This window comes from Lepidochelys kempii, chromosome 18, assembly GCF_965140285.1.
Source record: "Lepidochelys kempii isolate rLepKem1 chromosome 18, rLepKem1.hap1, whole genome shotgun sequence".
Lineage (NCBI taxonomy): Eukaryota > Metazoa > Chordata > Testudines > Cheloniidae > Lepidochelys > Lepidochelys kempii.
Window position 1 is genome coordinate 10,670,868 of NC_136397.1, and position 18,948 is coordinate 10,689,815.

General features: G+C 42.2%; 1 protein-coding gene across 17 annotated transcripts in view; it reads right to left on the reverse strand.

Moving 5' to 3' along the window:
* Positions 1-543: 543 nt before the first annotated feature.
* Positions 544-18,948, reverse strand: part of FHAD1 (forkhead associated phosphopeptide binding domain 1) — a 66,569-nt gene continuing 48,164 nt past the window's right edge. For 7 of the 17 annotated variants that reach the window (XM_073317144.2, XM_073317147.2, XM_073317142.2 and 4 more), the window contains 6 exons: positions 17,255-17,379; positions 15,880-15,975; positions 13,622-13,842; positions 8,733-8,898; positions 7,415-7,495; positions 544-3,599 (listed from right to left, as the gene is read on the reverse strand). In XM_073317144.2, coding sequence (XP_073173245.2) covers positions 3,501-3,599; positions 7,415-7,495; positions 8,733-8,898; positions 13,622-13,842; positions 15,880-15,975; positions 17,255-17,379 — 788 coding nt within the window. In that variant the 3' untranslated portion in view covers positions 544-3,500. The other 10 variants (XR_012155595.2, XM_073317143.2, XM_073317151.2 and 7 more) reach the window with 10 other exon arrangements.

The following is an 18,948-nucleotide window of genomic DNA, read 5'->3' on the forward strand; positions in this document are numbered from 1 at the left end:
TAAAAGGTGATTTATGCTTGTCACCAGCTATTTTGAGAATATCAAGCCTTAGGCTGGTAGCTGGCTGACTTGAAACAGATATTTTTGAATGCCAGTCTCTTGTCAAAACCTCCTGGTTTCAACATGAGCCCTGACTGAATGAGTGGGAGAGAATGCGAGCAGCAGTTTAAAGTGTGGTTGTTTTGTGTCCTTTTCAATGGCCTGGGAGTAAGAAAAAAAACAAACATAAAAACCCCATCAGGCTAGAGTGCGTGAAAATGATATTTAATTAAAGCAGCAGTTCACAGTACTAGAGATGCAATTACTAAAGAACATTTATAATGGAATTAGTGGAGCAACTTTTCAGAAGCTGTTCCATCAAGTACAGAGCAGTGGTGAAGAAATAAACAAAGCAAACAAATATGTCTAAGCTATAAAGGAGAACTTGTTCCATAGATTCCAAAGCCAGAGGGACCATTGTTGTCATCTAGTCTGACCTCCTCTATAACACTCCAGAAAACTTCCCCAAAATAATTCCTAGAGCCGATCTTTTTGAAAAACATCTGGTCTTGATTTAAATATGGTCAATGATGGAGAATACACCATGACCCTTGATAAATTGTCTAATAGTTAATTATCCTCACTGTCAAAAATGTACATCATACTTCCAGTCCGAATTTGTCTAACTTCAACGTCCAATCATTGGATTGTGTTATACCTTGCTCTACTAGAAGTGAAGATCCCATTATTAAATATTTGTTCCCCATGTAGATACAGTACTTACAGACTGTAATCAAGTCACACCTTAACCTTTTTTTTGTTAAGCTACATAGATTAAAGTCTTTGCTTCTCACTGTAAGGCATGTTTTCTAATCCTTTATTCATTCTCATGGTTCTTTTCTGTACCTTCCTTAATTTATCTATTTCATTCTTGAATTATGGGCACCAAAACTGAACACAGTATTCCAGCAGCGGTTGGATCAGTGCCAAATACAGAGATAAAATAATGACTCAATGCAAGTGTGAATTGCAAAGATGTAGATATTTCCATGCATGAGGTTGCTGGAAAAGGTTATTGTAGCACATTGGCTCTGTGCACTGAATCTTGAGAATAGGTATTCTATTAAAAATAAGCTTTTTAAAAATAATTTCCCTGATTTTCAAAGGTGCTGAGCACATATGTGTTCCCACTAACTTCCACAGAAAGCTGCGGTTGCTCAGTACCTCTGAAAATGAGGCCAAATTTACTTTATTTATATATTTTTAACAATTTGGGAAGGGCAGTAACACACTAAGTACATGGCTTGTACTAGTTTCCTCAACTTCTCAGATTGTTGGACGTTACTAGACCTTTGGCATCACATGCTGAGCACCAAGGGCAAAGCTATTGATTTTTGGTGTCATCAGAGCTCTGCAGGAATGATATAACCTTAACAGGTTTCAGAGGGGTAGCCTTGTTAGTCTGTATCAGCAAAAACAACAAGGATTCCTTGTGGCACCCAGGTTTTAGCCCACGAAAGCTTATGCCCAAATAAATTTGCTAGTCTCTAATGTGCCACAAGGACTCTTCATAACCTTAGCAGTTTCCCTGTATTGCAAAATATCTTGAAACATCTGAAAACATACTTGAGCAAAGGTCTGATCATCAGTGATGACCTGTTGTTTAGACACAATATTGACTGACATATGGAAAGTAGACATATAGATAAAAAAACTGCTAAACGTATTTGCTAGAGAACCGTTTAATTAGACTATAAAGGGTCTGAAACTGACCACAAGACATCAATTATTCTTTATGAAGTCACTGAGTGACTGCCCTCTGCAGATTAAAATAATTATGATCAAGCTTCTGAGATGACCTGAAAGTATTCCACTTCTAGCAAAGCTACATCTACAGCTGGTGCACTGGGAAGAGCAATGGATGAGAGTATGAAAGAAAAAAACATAGGAAATAAGGGAGCATATGCTAGTTTGGTAATGATTACCTTACTAGCAGCTGATCAGAAGATTAAATTTATCACAAGCAAGACAGAGGAGACTTTTCAAATCCTTGGGACAATACTGAAGTGATAGCCACATGCAAATCTAGATTATTCAAGGTACGGCAGCTATAGAAATTAGCTAATGTTATAGGGCAGGGGGAAGGGCAATATATGAGGATTGCAAAATAATGATGCCCCAAAAACGCTCAAGGAAGAACTGCTGCAAAGGTTCAAACAGAACAGATAGACGGGGCCAGAGCAAAATGTTAAAATAAAACAGGCATGTGAGGTCATGTATTGTCCCAAAATAAACTCAGGACATTGTACAGATGGAAGCACATTGCACATCTGGTAAGAAAAATAGGCCAAGTCCTAAAGAGAGACTGACTTTACCCAGTGTGTTAGGAACTAAACCAAGCCTGCACTAGAAAAGAGCTACTAGTTACGGACTATTGTACCATACATAACATTAGCAGTGAGACTCGGACAAAAGCATGTCCACGCACTGGACATTTTAGCACTAATGAGCCAGTTTGTTAGTGCCAAAATGTAGACAATTTGCAATATAATAGGACTTTATCTATACAGCCTAGAATCCAAATTACCCATTGTTGAAAGGATCTGTGCAAACTGTTCAGAATACAACAAAGGGAGAATGACTGTGGGGACAGTATGTACCAGAACCACTAGCTTACTGCACTGACCCAGCAGCGAATGGGCTAACACCTACCTCACTACTTAGCAAGATTAGCTTTCTCAGATATCAAGAATTATTTTGGGTGGTAACTAGTACGAACATTTTGCTCTGATTTTGCAAAGGAAAATAGCCTTTAGTTTTCAAGAATGCTATAGTAATAAATAATACATCTGATCAGAGTAACAGAGAGGTGAGCCCTTGCTGTTCTGTATTCACCGGAATATGGGAATTTGGGTTGGTCCCTAAGGCTGCTTATCAAATGTGGCTCCCAGATTGCTCATGCAAGTGTATTATTTAAGTAACATTCTAGTAAATGAACAGCATTCTTTCAATTGGTTGTAATTACACAATGGACTCAGAATGGTTCTGTTCAGTCACATTTATGCAATTCTGGAATTTAGTTGTCAGAACCTGGTGGTCCATTTTCATACCTCATGCTGGAACTCTACCATGGATCTACTTGGATTTAGGACTGTGTTAGGGCTCAAGTGAGCTACACCAGCATAACAAAATTTAACCTAAGCAGACCTTAGGAGTTTGAGACTATTTAAAAAAGGATACTTATAAAGATAAAAAATACACTTCTGAATTTATATATCAGTTTGTATTAAAATGACCATTTTTCTTACACTTCTAATTATCAGAAATACAATATGGTACATAAGCAACATATTTAAAAAAAACAAGTCATAAGTAATTCAAGATACACTGCAGCGTTTCATATATTTACACAAGGGCTAAATGGATTCTCATCAAAACAATACAATTAATAACAGCTCTAACCCAAACAGTATTACAGTACTTGGCAAATTCCTACTACAGGATTTTTGCAAGAGAAACGCCTATGAGGTGGCATTACTATGTGCTCTCCTCTTAAATGTTTCTATCACATGGTCTGTCGTCTTCAGCTTTTCGGGGAATGATTTTGTTTTGGGTCCAGGCTGCGAGACAGAGAGAGATTAAAAAATTGTTCTTATACGGGACAATTTGTAGATTGCAATGTAAACCTTCTCATGCTCATGTGTTCATCACATCAGTATTATGCAATTTAAACCAAAGGGTAAACTTTCCAGTGTAGATTGCCCACATGTACCGGGGAGCAGTAACACCACATGGAGGGAGGTGCAGTGGGGCAAGTGTTGTCTAGGATGCCTGCATCTAGTTAGTGCAGCACACAAGATGGAAGGCCTGGATGAGAGGATGAGGCCTGGTTCGGTGTGTGGAAGCTGCTGCATATCCAGCACTTAAGAAAAATCAGGCCACTTATGATACCTCAATATGAATCTCAGAGCCAAACTTTAAGCACCCATTTTTTAATGATTCAGTTCAATCCTCGTAACAATGAGCTACTGATAGAGCTGGGTTAAACCACAGAATCATAAAAATATGGAGCTGGAAGGCACCTTGAGAATTCATCAAGTCCAGCCCCCTGTGGTGTGGCAGGACCTAGTAAACCTAGAGCATCCCTGACAGGTGTCTGTCCAACTTCTTCTTAAAACATCTGATGATGGGAACTCCACAACCTCTCTTAGATGCCTATACCAGAGCTTAATTTGTTAATTTCCCCCCTAATATCTAAACTAAATCCCCTGGCTGCCGATTAAGTCCATTACTTCTTGTCCTACCTTCAGTAGATACGGAGAACAATTGATCACCATCTGTTTCACAACAGCCCTTAACATATTTAAAGATTGTTATCAGGTCCCCCCTCAGTCTTCTTTTCTCAAGACTAAACATGCCTGCTTTTTTAATCGTTCCTCAAAGGCTGGGTTTTCTAGATTTTTTATCATTTTTGTTGCTCTCCTCTCGACTCTCTCCCATTTGTCCACATCTTTCCTTAAGTGTGGCACAGAATTGGACACAGTGCTCCGAGGCCTCACCAGTGCCGAACAGAGAGGGACAACTTCCTTCTGTGCCTTACACATGACACTCCTCACACAGCCTCACATAGCATTACCAATGCACTTTAATCCCAATGAGCTATACTCCTGTTTACTGCAGTGATGAAACTGTTTGTAGGAGAATGCCAGTCCCACTGCATTCTGCTAACTTGTCTGATGATTTGGTGACTTGCATAAATGCAGATTAGACCAAAGTCTGAAGGGCCTGGACATTGGGGCACTGCTTTATAAGATGATACTTGTGATTGTGCAGAGCCAAGGAAGTAGGACAAAGGGAGGTGAAGTATTTTAGAAATATTCCCTTCACTATCATCTACACTTCCTTTTCATGAACAGACTGCATGTGACCTTCAAGAGGAATCCCTTTCCCTGTTTCTTGACTCTCTTCTCACACTTCTGAGTAAGCTCTGTTCTTTTATGTCCTGGTTTCCCTTCCAGCCGCATTTGTTCTGAAAATTAGTACATGCTACTACAAGTTCTTTTCTCTGGAGTGTGACTAAGACCAGAGGTTAAGACAATCCCTGCATCACTCATCACCTCTCCTTATCTGACCAGTGTCACTATGCCAATTTTTCGTCATTAACACTGTAATTACTAATCTTATACACAGTACTTCTCTCCCTTGATGGTACTGTGTTTAAACCCTCTTGAACTCCTAGTTGATTACGTCTGCTGCCTCTCTCCTGTCAGCTCTCATTGTCATTTCCACAAGGAAGTTAATCAGATTTGTTATGCATGACCTACCCTTTATAATCCTTACTTACTGATCTGGGAAATCTGGTGCTGGATCCTCGTTTTTTAAGCATCTGCTTGTTAATACAAATGAAATGTACTAGTTTCTTTTCCTTCCCTCACAGGGGAATGTCAGATATTATTTGTGAAACACCACAAGTATACATGGAGCTTTATGGTAACTAAGCAGTGATCAACAAGTCACAAAGAAATTATCTCGTTTCATCTGTGTGGACTGCCTAGTGAATATTAGGGATTTAAGTGAGCTGTGTAGGGTAGGTGGGTGTAGATCTGTAAAGAAGATTACCAATTACTGGTTCATAACCCTACCTTGGGATCCCCTCTGTACATCCTTGCACCTGGGAGAACTAAAACCAGTGCTCCACAGTTAAAGGGTGGTGAGTGCAAAGATGCCACTTGTGACAACAAATTCAGAGGACTGCCAATCCCAAGCATTCAAAAATAATGAGTCAGGCCCCCCATATTGAGACAACTGGTTTAAAAAATCTTGAGAGTTGAAAAATAATACATTTTGGGTTCTTTTTATTCTTTTGCCTTCTGGATTTTGAGCCTCTGGGGATCACATTTTCAGGCTTTTCTCTGCAACGATGACGGCCAGAGATTTACTTTAAAAAAAATAAATGCTGAGAGTCTCAGGTAATCACATGACTCCAGGAAATGGATCTTTAAAACAAATTCCAAATATACTAAAAAATTCTAAGCACCACTTTACTAGAGTGAGCTCCCTGTGTGGTGTATCAAGACCATATTATTTCCTACCTGGTAAAAAGTAAAATGTAATACCTTGTGTTTACAGATGCTTAAAGCAAATGGTGTGGCCACATCCGTAAGAGAAAGACCATTGGGCCCTTCTGGACTAGGTATTTTCATAAGCAAATAACAGATGCTGCACAATTCTGTTTCAGATAGAGATATGGAGACCTTTAGATTCTATAAACGGAGTGTGATTTACAAAAAAGACCTCTCAGCTGCAGAGAAGGTAAATCATTGCTTCAGCAATGTCTTCCCCTACAGATGTAGGGGGTAACATTTTCAAAAGGGCCTAAGCAAAATAAATCTCATTTAACTTATAGAGGGACTAAGGCACTTTTGAAAATTCTACCCAGGTTCTATAAAAGGAGATTTACAATCAATGGGTTAATTAGGCATAGAATGCATTAGACAGAGCACAGGTTAATTAAGGTGATTGTCTTAGGCTGACCAAGTGGTTAAGAGAACCATAACTTTACGCAGTATGATAGGGGGTTTACTGCAAGAATCTACAGTTCACTAACTCGTTATGTAATCAGAAAAAGCCATGCACAGTCCAGACACCCAAGTGTAGGGAGAGGATGACTCTGCACTGCTGTATGCTTGCAGCTTTGAAATGTACAACGTTTTCAAAAGGTTCTCTAGGTAGAGCTTGCAGAAATTTCAAATTCTGTACCTGTTGGTGTTTGTAGTGCCTTTCACATAGAAATAACAATAGTCAACTAAGGAATGAAGAGGCCAGAGTTCCCCTGAGGAGTTCAGGATGTACATACACTGAGAGCTTGAGCGCCTCTATGGAATTATAGTCATTTCACTTATGGTCCAAATTTGGCCCATTTTAATTCCATACATGGCTCCCTCCTTCTTTGGCAGCCCCTCCCAGTTTTCCCTGTGTTGTCATCTGCTCCCCAGGCTCCTGCTGTGTGCACTTCCTCCCCTCCACGGTTTGTTGCTGCTTCCCTCCTGCTGTTCATTCAGTTGCAGCACTAGCTTTCACCTACTTCACTGTGGTCAGAACAGGGGACTAGAAATCAGGAGAGCTGGGTTCTGTTCCTGCCTCCAGCTGGGTATGTGATCTTGAATGAGTTACTTAACTTCCCTGTGCCTCGGTTTCCCATTCTGTGTAACGGGGTTTCTGCTTTGAGTTCTTTGGATCAATGCCATTAATATTACTGCTACCTTACTGACAGCTCTTCATTCACATTGCTGGGCCAGTTCAATCTCTTCATTCACGGGTGTTATGACACACAAATGAATTATTATTAGATGGGCTGAAGTCCATCTCTTATAAGTTAGGCAAAATGATTACACTGATCCTGTTACTATGAGCAAGTGTTCAGACATATGCATACCTTCCTGGCTCTGTCTTTTTGTGAACAGGTACGACATGGTGACAACTTTTCACTTCTCTTCTCCAGTTCCTCTAAATGGCTCTGGGTGAAAATACCAGTAAAATGACATCCAATTGCAAATCTTGCCTTGGACATCCTATCAAAAATACAGCTGAGACACATCAGAACTAAATAGGACTCCAAATCTGATAAGACCAACAAAGCGGACTGAAAAGGAGTACTTGTGGCACCTTAGAGACTAACCAATTTATTTGAGCATAAGCTTTCGTGAGCTACAGCTCACTTCATCGGATGCATACCGTGGAAACTGCAGCAGACTTTATATATACACAGAGAATATGAAACAATACCTCCTCCCACCCCACTGTCCTGCTGGTAATAGCTTATCTAAAGTGATCATCAGGTGGGCCATTTCCAGCACAAATCCAGGTTTTCTCACCCTCCACCCCCCCACACAAATTCACTCTCCTGCTGGTGATAGCCCATCCAAAGTGACAACTCTTTACACAATGTGCATGACAATCAAGTTGGGCTATTTCCTGCACAAATCCAGGTTTTCTCACATCCCCCTCACCCCCATACACACACAAACTCACTCTCCTGACTCAAGCGGACTGAGTTACTCACATTCCCCAAAGCCAACAGCAAGCTGCAATGAAAAAAGCACCTAACTGCTGGCAATTATTGTTTAATCTCAATACTTCCTTCAAACATGAATTGTCTTAACTTGTACCAATGTGCAATTCACTCTTCTAAGGGTCATTTTGATGAAGACCCAAAGCATCAACTAAATATGAAAGTCTGGATAAAACCACTTATCATATGGCCTTTTGGGGCTACAGAGCATTCTCCAAGCTTATGACACTACACAGACAGATTAGAGAAATCAAGGAAACAATAGCAAATGTACTGCTATTCTTGTCCTAAATCTCAGCCAGTTCTATTCTTGGTTACATACTAAGGTGACAGGCTCCTTGGGATCTTCCAAATCCTGTGCAAAGATAGACAGGCAGAGGCCCTTCCAGCTTACTACCTGTTTGTGATTAGCTCCCTTCCCACCTCCACATATCCAAGTCAAAACTTGCAGGGTCTTGTTCTGTGGCGTTTGGATTGCAGGGTGACATCTCAGTGTTAACCCTGCAGCTATAATATAATCTTTCATCGGTGCCTGCCTCAGTGAGGATGTTTTCAAGCAGGACCTACCAAAAGTCAGCCCCCTAAATAATTAGGTTACTGCCCAACACACAGCTGCAGAAGAGGATGTTTAGGTACCAGGTTCATGGAAGCACTGCCATGACTTTTGTCCCTAGACCATTACCTTATGCAGTTTAACTGCTCTGTTCAACCTTTTCTCCTGATTCAGCTGGAACTGTGTCCTCTCTAGAGCCTCTTTTAGCAGAGCATTCTCTTCTGCTTCTCTATAGACATCATCTTCCAGTTTAGTTATCTCGGCCTGGTACGCTTGCAGAGAGACCTTATTCGCCCTGTACAAAACAGAAGAGGTAAAGTATTCTGGGCTTTATTCTCATCTACACGACAGCCTCTTGATACACCTCTGGCAGTGTAAGGGGCCTTAAAAAGAGAGGATAAATTACATTTACATCCACTTTAAGAGTATGTCTACACTATGAAGTTAGGTCAATTTTATAGAAGTTGATTTTTAGAAATCGATTTTATACAGTCGATTGCATATGTCCGCACTAAGCGCATAAAGTCGGTGGAGTGCGTCCTCACTACCGTGGCTAGCATCGACTTATGGAGCGGTGCACTGTGGGTAGCTATCCCACAGTTCCCGCAGTCTCTGCCACCCATTGGAATTCTAGGTTAAGCTCCCAATGCCTGATGGGGCAAAAACATTGTCGCAGGTGGTTTTGGGTACATGTTGTTAGTCACCCCTCCCTTCGTGAAAGCAATGGCAGACAATCGTTTCTCGCCTTTTTTCTGTGCAGGTGCCATACCATGGCAAGCATGGAGCCCGCTCAGCTCAGCTCAGCTCACTGTCACCGCTGCTGTGGTGAGCATTGTAAACACCTCGCGTATTATCCTGGAGTATATGCAGAACCGGGCTAAGAGACGTCAGCATGAGGAGGATTTTGATGAGGACATGGACACAGATGTTCCTGAAAGCACGAGCTGTGGCATTTGGGACATAGTGGCGGCAGTAGGGCTGGCTGATACAGTGGAATGCCAATTCTGGGCCCCGCAAACAAGCACAGACTGGTGGGACCGCATAGTGTTGCAGGTATGGGATGATTCACAGTGGCTGCAAAACTTTCGCGTGCGTAAGGCCACTTTCCTGGAACTCTGTGAGTTGCTTTCCCCCATCCTGAAGTGCAGGAATACCAAGATGAGAGCTGCCCTGATAGTTGAGAAGTGAGTGGTGATAGCCCTGTGGAAGCTTGCAACGCCTGACTGCTACCGGTCAGTCGGGAATCAATTTGGAGTGGGCAAGTCTACTATGGGGGCTGCTGTGATCCAGGTAGCCAGTGCAATCATTGACATTCTGTTATCAAGGGTAGTGACTCTGGGAAATGTGCAGGAAATCTGCAGCTCCAACAGATGCTTCATCATGTCCGTTTGCTCTCCCATTAGCCTCGCATTGCCTCCTGCCTCCACTCTTCACGCTCCTGCCTCCGCTCTTCGTGCTCACTTAATGCTTTCCTGGCCTCTAACACTGAATGCCTCCATGCATTAAGCTGTGCCCTATCAGTGCGGGAGGACTGCATGAACTCAGAAAACATGCCATCACGAGTGCATTTTTTTCGCTTTCTAATCTGCGATAACCTCAGAGACGGAAATGATAGGAGGAGCGTAGAAACATTTGCACCTGGGGGGGAGATAAAAAGGGTGAGTAAAATTTAAGATGATACTCTTTCACAGTGAATCAAGCATTTCACAGCAGCACATGTGCTTTAGGTACAAGGTCGCATTTTACCTTTTATATTGAATGCCTGTCGGTATGGTGACACATCACACATGGCTGGGCAACAAAATTCAGTTTCCAGGCAGCCATGGTAAGGCCCAGGGTACGTGGGGTTGGCTTCTTACACATAACATGTGGGAATGGTTTCAAACTGCAGCACCACCCTTTCGCATAGTAAGCAATGGGTTGGGTTTCATATTTAAAAGGAGGGGCTGTGGTTTTCGGGTGGATATGCAGCACACACCTCCCTCCACCCTTTACCGCGTGGCTATTCTCTGGGATGATCCTTTCACCCCTCCCCCCGCTGTGTGGCTATTCTCCGGGATGATCCCTTTTAGCCAAGCGCAAACAGCCAAGCATGAACGGGGTCCTTTTACTATTCCCTTACAAAAATTCCCCTATTTCAACCAGGTGACCATGAATGATATCACTCTCCTGAGGCTAACACAGAAAGATATAGACTGAATGTTGCTTGAATGTGACCAAAACCCAGGACCATTCGCTGCCATGCTTTGTGCTGCAGTGATTCCAGACTACTTGCTACTGGCCTGGCGTGGTAAAGTGTCCTTATAGCACTTAAAATAAGGCAGCCCTCCCCAGAAACCTTCTGCAAAGTCTTTCAGAGTACCTCCAGGAGAGCTTCATGGAGATGTCCCTGGAAGATTCCCGCTCCATCCCCAGACATGTGAACAGACTTTTCCAGTAGCTGTACTGGCCGCAAATGCATCCCAATTCGTTGGAGCAAATCAAACATTAAACACTATTGCTTTTAAACCCTGTACTGTAGTTACAAATGTGCACTCACCAGAGCTGCCTTCTCCAGCTTCAGGGTCAGGGATCCCACCTTCGGAGGGTATTGGGTCCAGGGTGATGAAAAAGTCCTGGCTGCCGGGGAGAACGGATTCACCGCTTACCTGCTGCACATTCTCCTCCTCCTCCTCCTCTTCCTCATTCATAAAATCCTCCTCCTTATTGTGTGAGACTCTCCCCCTGCAGGTGTCCCCGGACAGTGGTGGGGTAGTAGTAGAATCCCCCCTAGAATGCCATGCAGCTGATCATAGAAGCAGCATGTATGGGGGGTCTGACCCAGAGCACCCATTTGCCTCCTTTGTCTTTTGGTAGGCTTGCCTCAGCTCCTTAACTTTCACGTGGCACTGCTGTGTGTCCCTGTTGTAGCGTCTCTCCATCATGCCCTGTGAGATTTTGGCAAATATATTGGCATTTCTTCTTTTTGCTCTGAGTTCTGCCTGCACAGATGCTTCTCCCCATACAGCAATCAGATCCAGTGTCTCCCTTTCGGTCCATGCTGGAGCTCGTTTGCAATTCTGGGGGGACTGCATGGTCACGGCCAATACCGTTGTTTTGCGACTGCACTACCCCAAATTTGATCCAGCAAGGTCGATTTTAGCACTATTCCCCTCGCCAGGGAGGAGTACAGAAGTCGATTTTAAGAGCCCTTTAAGTCGACGGAACGGAGTTGGTTGTGTGGACGCATCCATTTTAAAATCAACCTAACGTGGCTAAATTCGACCTAACCTCGTAGTGTAGACCAGGGCTAAGGCTCCTTTACACTACCAGAGGCATGGAAAAGGCCTTAGTGTAAATGAGAAACAGGCCCCCTGTTTTTTCCTGTGAAATGCTGAAAATGTTTTAACAAGGATTTCCCACAAAAATTTCTCCTTAGTCCGTGATAAACCCCTCTCTTTAGGGTGCATGTTTCTGCTGAAAGAAGTGGCTCGTGATGGGGAATTTACTCATCCTATTGAAACAAAAATGCTTTCTCATAACCACAACCAAGCAAGGAGGTAGCATCAAACCACAGACCATACTGAGTGTGTTTATTAGGAATGTTTATACTTGATTTCTGCAAAGTACATGGAGCGTGAGGATAGCACAACACAGCATTCGGTGTGTATGATTGGGAACACTAGGTGAAGACTCAGTAGGGGCTCCTGGGAGTTCCTTCCTTAGGAATTATGTTGAAAACACCTGCATATTTGGGGCAATTTTGTACATTTTAAAGTACACAAAAATTCCTTTAAAAAGCATTTTAATGAGTCCCAGAGATAAATAGTTCTGTTAGGGAGACTTTACTATCCACAGGGATGGGGATTTCTTCACAGGCAGCGAAATAACCCCAACCTTCCCTTCAATTTCAGGGTGGAGTATTAACCAGAGATTCCAGAGAATCTCATCCAACACTCCACTGTTCTTTTTGGCTTCATTTTCCAAATGGTTTAGACATTTTTCTAGTACAAGACAAACACCACATGTGATGCATATGATTAAGCAGAATAACACCGCATTACTTGCCATGGATTCTTCAAAGAATCGTATAAATGATTAAAGACTATATAATTATTATATCTGTTACTAATAATAAATCTCGAACAGGAAAAACAGACAAGAGTAATGTTGCTGTAGAATAAAAGCAGCAGATGTCCCTCTGCTCATACTACAAACCTTTAGATATCATTTTCATCTGCAGGATCCTATTTTCAAATTTGAGTTTCTATGGTAGGTAGTTAAGTGACCAGCCCTAAACTTAGGATTTCAAATGGGCACTCAGATGCTTAAAATGAATGAATGCCTAAGTGCTGATATAGGGGCTCAGAATGTGGATGTCCTATTAAAATATCCATTTTTGAAAACTGGGCATACAGTTTCCAGACATAGCCTGTAATGGACAATCCTAACAACACATAGGTATTTAGTACAATAATAGACATTGTGTCATCTTGTATGGTTAGTTTTTAAATAGAATTGCTCATTTATTTACTTGGCTAGCTCAGTAGTTCTCCAACTTTTGTACTGGTGACCCCTTTCACATAGCAAGCCTCTGAATGCGACCCCCCCTTATAAATTAAAAACACTTTTTTATATATTTTACACCATTATAAATGCTGGAGGCAAAGCGGGGTTTGGGGTGGAGGCTGAGAGTTTGCGGCCCCCCATGTAATAACCTTGCGACCCGCTGAGGGGGTCCTGACCCCCAGTTTGAGAATCCCTGGGTTAGCTTGATGTGGCCTTAGAAGATACCATTTTAGAGAGCTATGAAGTTCAAAAAGGGCATTTCCTAGCTACGCCAGCTTTATTTCCACGCAATAACATAGTGAATGTTTTTATAGAAACAAAAGTATCCTGTAATTAAAACTGAATTGTAAATATTCTCCTTCCACTAAATTTCTCACAATTTTTTGTCACCGTTTTGGGTCTTTTTGCTAAAACAGCTGGATCCACGGTCACGACTCTTAGTAAATAGTAAGTAAGTGTGTTTTCTCTACCTGAGTTGTCCAATGTCTGACTCATACTCTTTCAGTAGTTCTTCTTTCCTTTCTAGCCGACTCTTGAGTTTACTGATCTTATCGTACAGCAGCTCAAGGTCCTTCTGTCGCTCCATTCTCACTTTTTCTCTCTCATCCTGAGAAAGATGCTTAACAGACTGCATTCCTGTCAGCTCCTTCACATTCATCAGACTTCCAAGAGCATGAATTAAGTTTAGATACTGTATGAAGAGGAGAGAGTGAATTATTTACTAGGTGTGCTGACTCCTTATTAGAAAAATATCACACTGCTCAACCCATCGGCTTTCATTTTACTTTAGTGTAAAGGATTAAAAGGTAGTACATAAACTACTGTGTGCAAGCCTCTTCATTTAAATTTAACCTATTTTTTTCCTTAGCCTCTTTTGTGTTCCTAAGGAATCAAGCAGAACAATAATGTACCAAATAATTCATTCATAATGTATTAGACAAACTAATTTGACTATGAAGCAGTTAGGTGCAGAACTGGATCAGCATCCAATGGTTCTAAAGTCACTATTTCTTGGGTTGTCACAATGCCCATGTAATGGAGGCATAAGGACTCGAAACTAACTAGACGCTGGAGAAAGAAAAGGAGTACATGTGGCACCTTAGAGACTAACAAATTTATTTGAGCATAAGCTTTCGTGAGCTACAGTTCACTTCATCGGTTGCATGCAGTGGAAAATACAGTAGGGGGATTCAGTGTTGTTCTCCAGGAAGTAGAACCAGGATGAAATGTCGCTATTGGGTTTAAAATAGGGAGATTTTATTTACAGTGCTTTGATGATGATCAGCACATTTTAAAAAAGAGGAGATAAATATCACACAGTAATTGGGACATAAATAGAGACAAGATGAGTCAGTGCACTGACTGTGTCCTAGGGCAGCGGTTCTCAGCAGTGGCTCACAAAGCCATTACTGGGGATATGCAGGATCAGGTTGAAACATTCTCAGACCCAAACTGTGGGGAAGCGGAGAGGTGTCACTCAGATAACCTCTTCTAAAGTGGAAAGATTGGAGAGTCTCTGACACAGGTGAAGCATTCAGATGATGGGCAGGCTATAAAGGCCTAGACTGATACATAAGATATATCAAAAACTCCTTCCACCTCAATACAGCACTGGAGTTGAACCAGTTGTTTTACTGGATTTTTGGTTCTGTCTTCCACTTCCAGTCAGTCAGAGGGATACCCAACCATTTATTCGCATACAGAACACTCCTGAAGTTTAGGATCATAGAATATCAGAGTTGGAAGGGACCTCAGGAGGTCATCTAGTCCCACCCCCTGCTCACAGCAGGATCAATCCCCAATTTTTGGCCTAATCCCTAAATGGCCCCCTCAAGGATTGTACTCACAACCCTGGGTTTAGCAGGCCAATGCTCAAACCACTGAGCTATCCTTCCCCCTTCTCTATATACACAGCCCTTCTTATATCATGCAACGCACAGGCAACAACAGGCTTGGTAATCTTTGATGGAAACACCCTGCCCTGTTAGTAATTTTTTATTCTGATGGAAAAGTATTTAGTGTGTTTTGCTGTTTCACTAATACGCGTGGCTCATAATCCCATTCTGCTACAAGGCAGGCGGCAGTAGAGACAGAAGAGCAGTTCAGAGGTAGGAACCCTAGGAGCAGCTCAGCTTGAAGGCTTGAACTAAACATTGCTAAATTGCCAAACCTCAGAAAGGGGCTGAGTGTTTGGCTTTACACAGTGTGTGGTCTGTGTTTTAGAGAAGGTTAAGAATGGCACTTTCTCCCAACACATTTAAATACATTTTAAAAATCCCTATGTCTCAGGCTATTTATTCCTACATATCCTCTCTTCTTTTAAGGCAAAGCATACTCCAGCGCATATCCACGACAGTTCTAAGCTGTCATGCCATTGAAGGGGCCCATTTGCTGGAGGGCAGTCTGGCTCCATAAATCATTTAGGCTTTATTTTAATGCCATGCTAAGGAGACATTCAAAGATCTAAGGTCTTTTAAGGGAACATTTTTTTGGAGGTTAAAATTGAAGGGAAAGGAAACACATGCCATTGGGAGCTCCTCAGACTGTATATTTCCCAGGCAGCTAACAGAGGTTTTGAAGTTCCTGAAGATATGAATTCATACTCTAAGAAATACATGAGATTCCCAGGGTACCTGGAAGCTGATCACTAAATTCTGAAACTGACTTTAACAGGACCCACAATATACAGTTCCTGAATGTGATTGTACCTTGTCTTTTATTTACATACCATCTTCTCGCTGAGGTCTAAAGCGTCAGACATTTCCAACTTTGCTGTCCTCTCTAAGGCTACATTTGAATATGTGTTGGGAAAATGGCTTGGAAGCTGAAATAGATAGAGTAATGGATCGCCTTACTACTTGTAGACCAAATCCTGTTCTCCCTCCCACAGAAAACAAACAAACAAAACAACCACAACAACCCAAAGCTGTGGTGAAAAAATCATAGAATCATAGAATCATAGAATATCAGGGTTGGAAGGGACCCCAGAAGGTCATCTAGTCCAACCCCCTGCTCAAAGCAGGACCAATTCCCAGTTAAATCATCCCAGCCAGGGCTTTGTCAAGCCTGACCTTAAAAACCTCTAAGGAAGGAGATTCTACCACCTCCCTAGGTAACGCATTCCAGTGTTTCACCACCCTCTTAGTGAAAAAGTTTTTCCTAATATCCAATCTAAACCTCCCCCACTGCAACTTGACACCTTGTCAAGTGTGTCACTTCTGGCTGTCAGAAGGCCTATTATGTTGTGCAAAGTACAGCATCGGGTCTAAACAAAGGGTCTGTCAGCAAGTATCTGATAAAACACTAGATTATATGTTAAACACACTTGATTTCTGGTTAACCATGCCTCTTTCCTCTCTTATCCACCCTCAAAGGGGCACCACCTTCACATGAAGCTTTCTACCTGCTTTTAATTAGGGTTCACCTCTTGCTCAGTGCCCAGTGATTACTGGCGGTATGTGTACTGTTTATTTTTCCTGCTAGCACACTCTTGTCTTTAGCTAGAGCTTGCCCATATTACCATTGACTTTTTAAGGCAGAAAATGATTTAAAAAACTATAAATCTGAGCATCAAAACATTCACTTCAACTTAAAAGCCACTTGATTCCACCAGTTGGCCTCCTTGTTTTTTTACAGTTATTCACACTATCAGAGCAGTTCCTTTATTGTTCTCCATATACATTTTGCTGCCTTTTTACATGGTTCACAGCCTAAAGGCAGCTAGAAAGATGGATCCAGAGAGGATGTACGGGCAGTGGGGCCAGATCCTCTGCTGGTATAAATCAGCACTGTTCTACTGAAGTGAAAAATATTGAGAACTGGGTGTCTGAATCTCCTATGCAGCTTTGAAAATCTCAGCCTAAAAGTGTTAACTCAACATTCATTGTGTAATGCTGAGTTAAAGGAGAGAGATATTGGAAAAGTTCTATGTAGATATAGTTACAGGAAGTCACTTTTTGTAAAGACAGATGACTTCAGGAACTGTACTAAAAAGTCAAAGGTATTAAGGAATATTTATCTGTAGTTTTCTTATTGCACCTTAAAGACGTTCCTACGTATTCTAATGAAACCACAACTAAAATAATATATAAAATTCTGTTTACCTTGGCCTCCATTTTTTTTATTGATGATGGCACACGTTCCTTTTCTAAGCCTATTTTCTGAGCTATTTTCTCAGATAGGTCTTTCTTTAGCACTATAAGTGGCTCAGGAACCTTCTCTTTAACAGCTAAGGGAACAAGAAAACCCCCCACACAGAGTTGTTACGTTGTCACATGTAAGATGTAATGGGTTTACTAAAAGCACACTGTTTTAATAATAGATCTCAAAATTTCCTGAAGAAATTTTCCTGTAAAAATATAAATATAAAACGGGTAACACATGGAATGTATTTCTCATAAAATCAGGAACAGAACCCACAATAAATCTAGTAATCAGACAATGTACTCAAGGTTTGAAATCTAGGGATTGCACTGGAAATTACTATTCTAATCCTGGAAGTTTATGGGGGTTATACCTATCTTCAATATTTTCCTGAAGATGTATAAATTGTGGACAGAGAATGGGGCTACTTCTATACTGGGAGCTAGGGGTGGGATTCCCAGCTCCCATAGACATACTCACACAAGCTCTGATCTAGCTAGCGAACCACATATGACAGTGTTGCCGGGTACCACAGCCAGCAGTGGCACAAGCTAGCAGTGTTAAGTGTGTACCCAGGGGGTTCAGGCACATTTGTACTCAGCGTGGGCTAGCCATGCTGCTACACTACTATTTTTAGCGGGTTAGCTCGATGAAAGCCAACGTGAGTATGTCAACACGAGCTGGGAATCCCTTTGCCCAGCTTCAGATATAGGCATACCTGGAGCGAGAATAATTAAAAAAAGTTAAATTAAAACAGGAAAGGAACCTTACTGTAAAAACACATGTAATTTACTGTATTAATACTTCTCGCAGAGCCAAGTTCGTTGCTGGTATAAGCAGGCAAAACTATTGACTTAAGTGGCGTTGTGCCTGCTTATATCAGGAGTAGATGTGGCCCATGATATTTCGACGTCTAGTCAGAACTCTGCTCCGTATCTGAATCTTAGAATATAGTAAACAGAGCTGAAAGGGTTGTTCTTGCGGATTCATTTTGCTAACCTCTGAGCAGAATAGAGCCCCTTCATACGTATATACCCGTACACACTTGACTGTCTTTGAATGATACACGGTATGCACCTATTATCATTTAACGGTGGGCCTGGTTTTGCAGAAGTGTAAATCCATTCAACTCTATCGAGTCACACTGGTGAAAGCAAGAGCAGGGTTTGGCCCTGTAAGGGCAATGGCTGCGCAGTGTAGGGTAGTTGGCTTTCCTAGCTTTAAATGTTCTACTGGTTCAGGTCCCACTCATGCAAAGACTTACACGCATGCTTAACTTTAAGCATCTCAGTGAGGGGTGGCCAACCTGAGCCTGAGAAGGAGCCAGAATTTACCAATGTACATGGCCAAAGAGCCACAGTAATAGGTCAGCAGCCTCCCCGTCTGCTCCCCTCATCCCACCCCTAGTGCCTCCTGCCCGCCGGTAGCCCCGCCAATCAGCACTTCCCTCTCCCTCCCCATGCCTCCCGCCCACCATAATCAGTTGTTTCATAGCATGAAAGAGGCTCCGGGGGGGGGGGAGGCTCTGGGGAAGGGGTGGAGTGGGAGTCAGGACCTGGGGCAGAGCCAGGGCACCACTGACACATTGGAAAGTTGGCGTCTTTAGCTCCTGCCCCGGAGTCGGCACCTATGCAAGGAGCCGCATATTAACTTC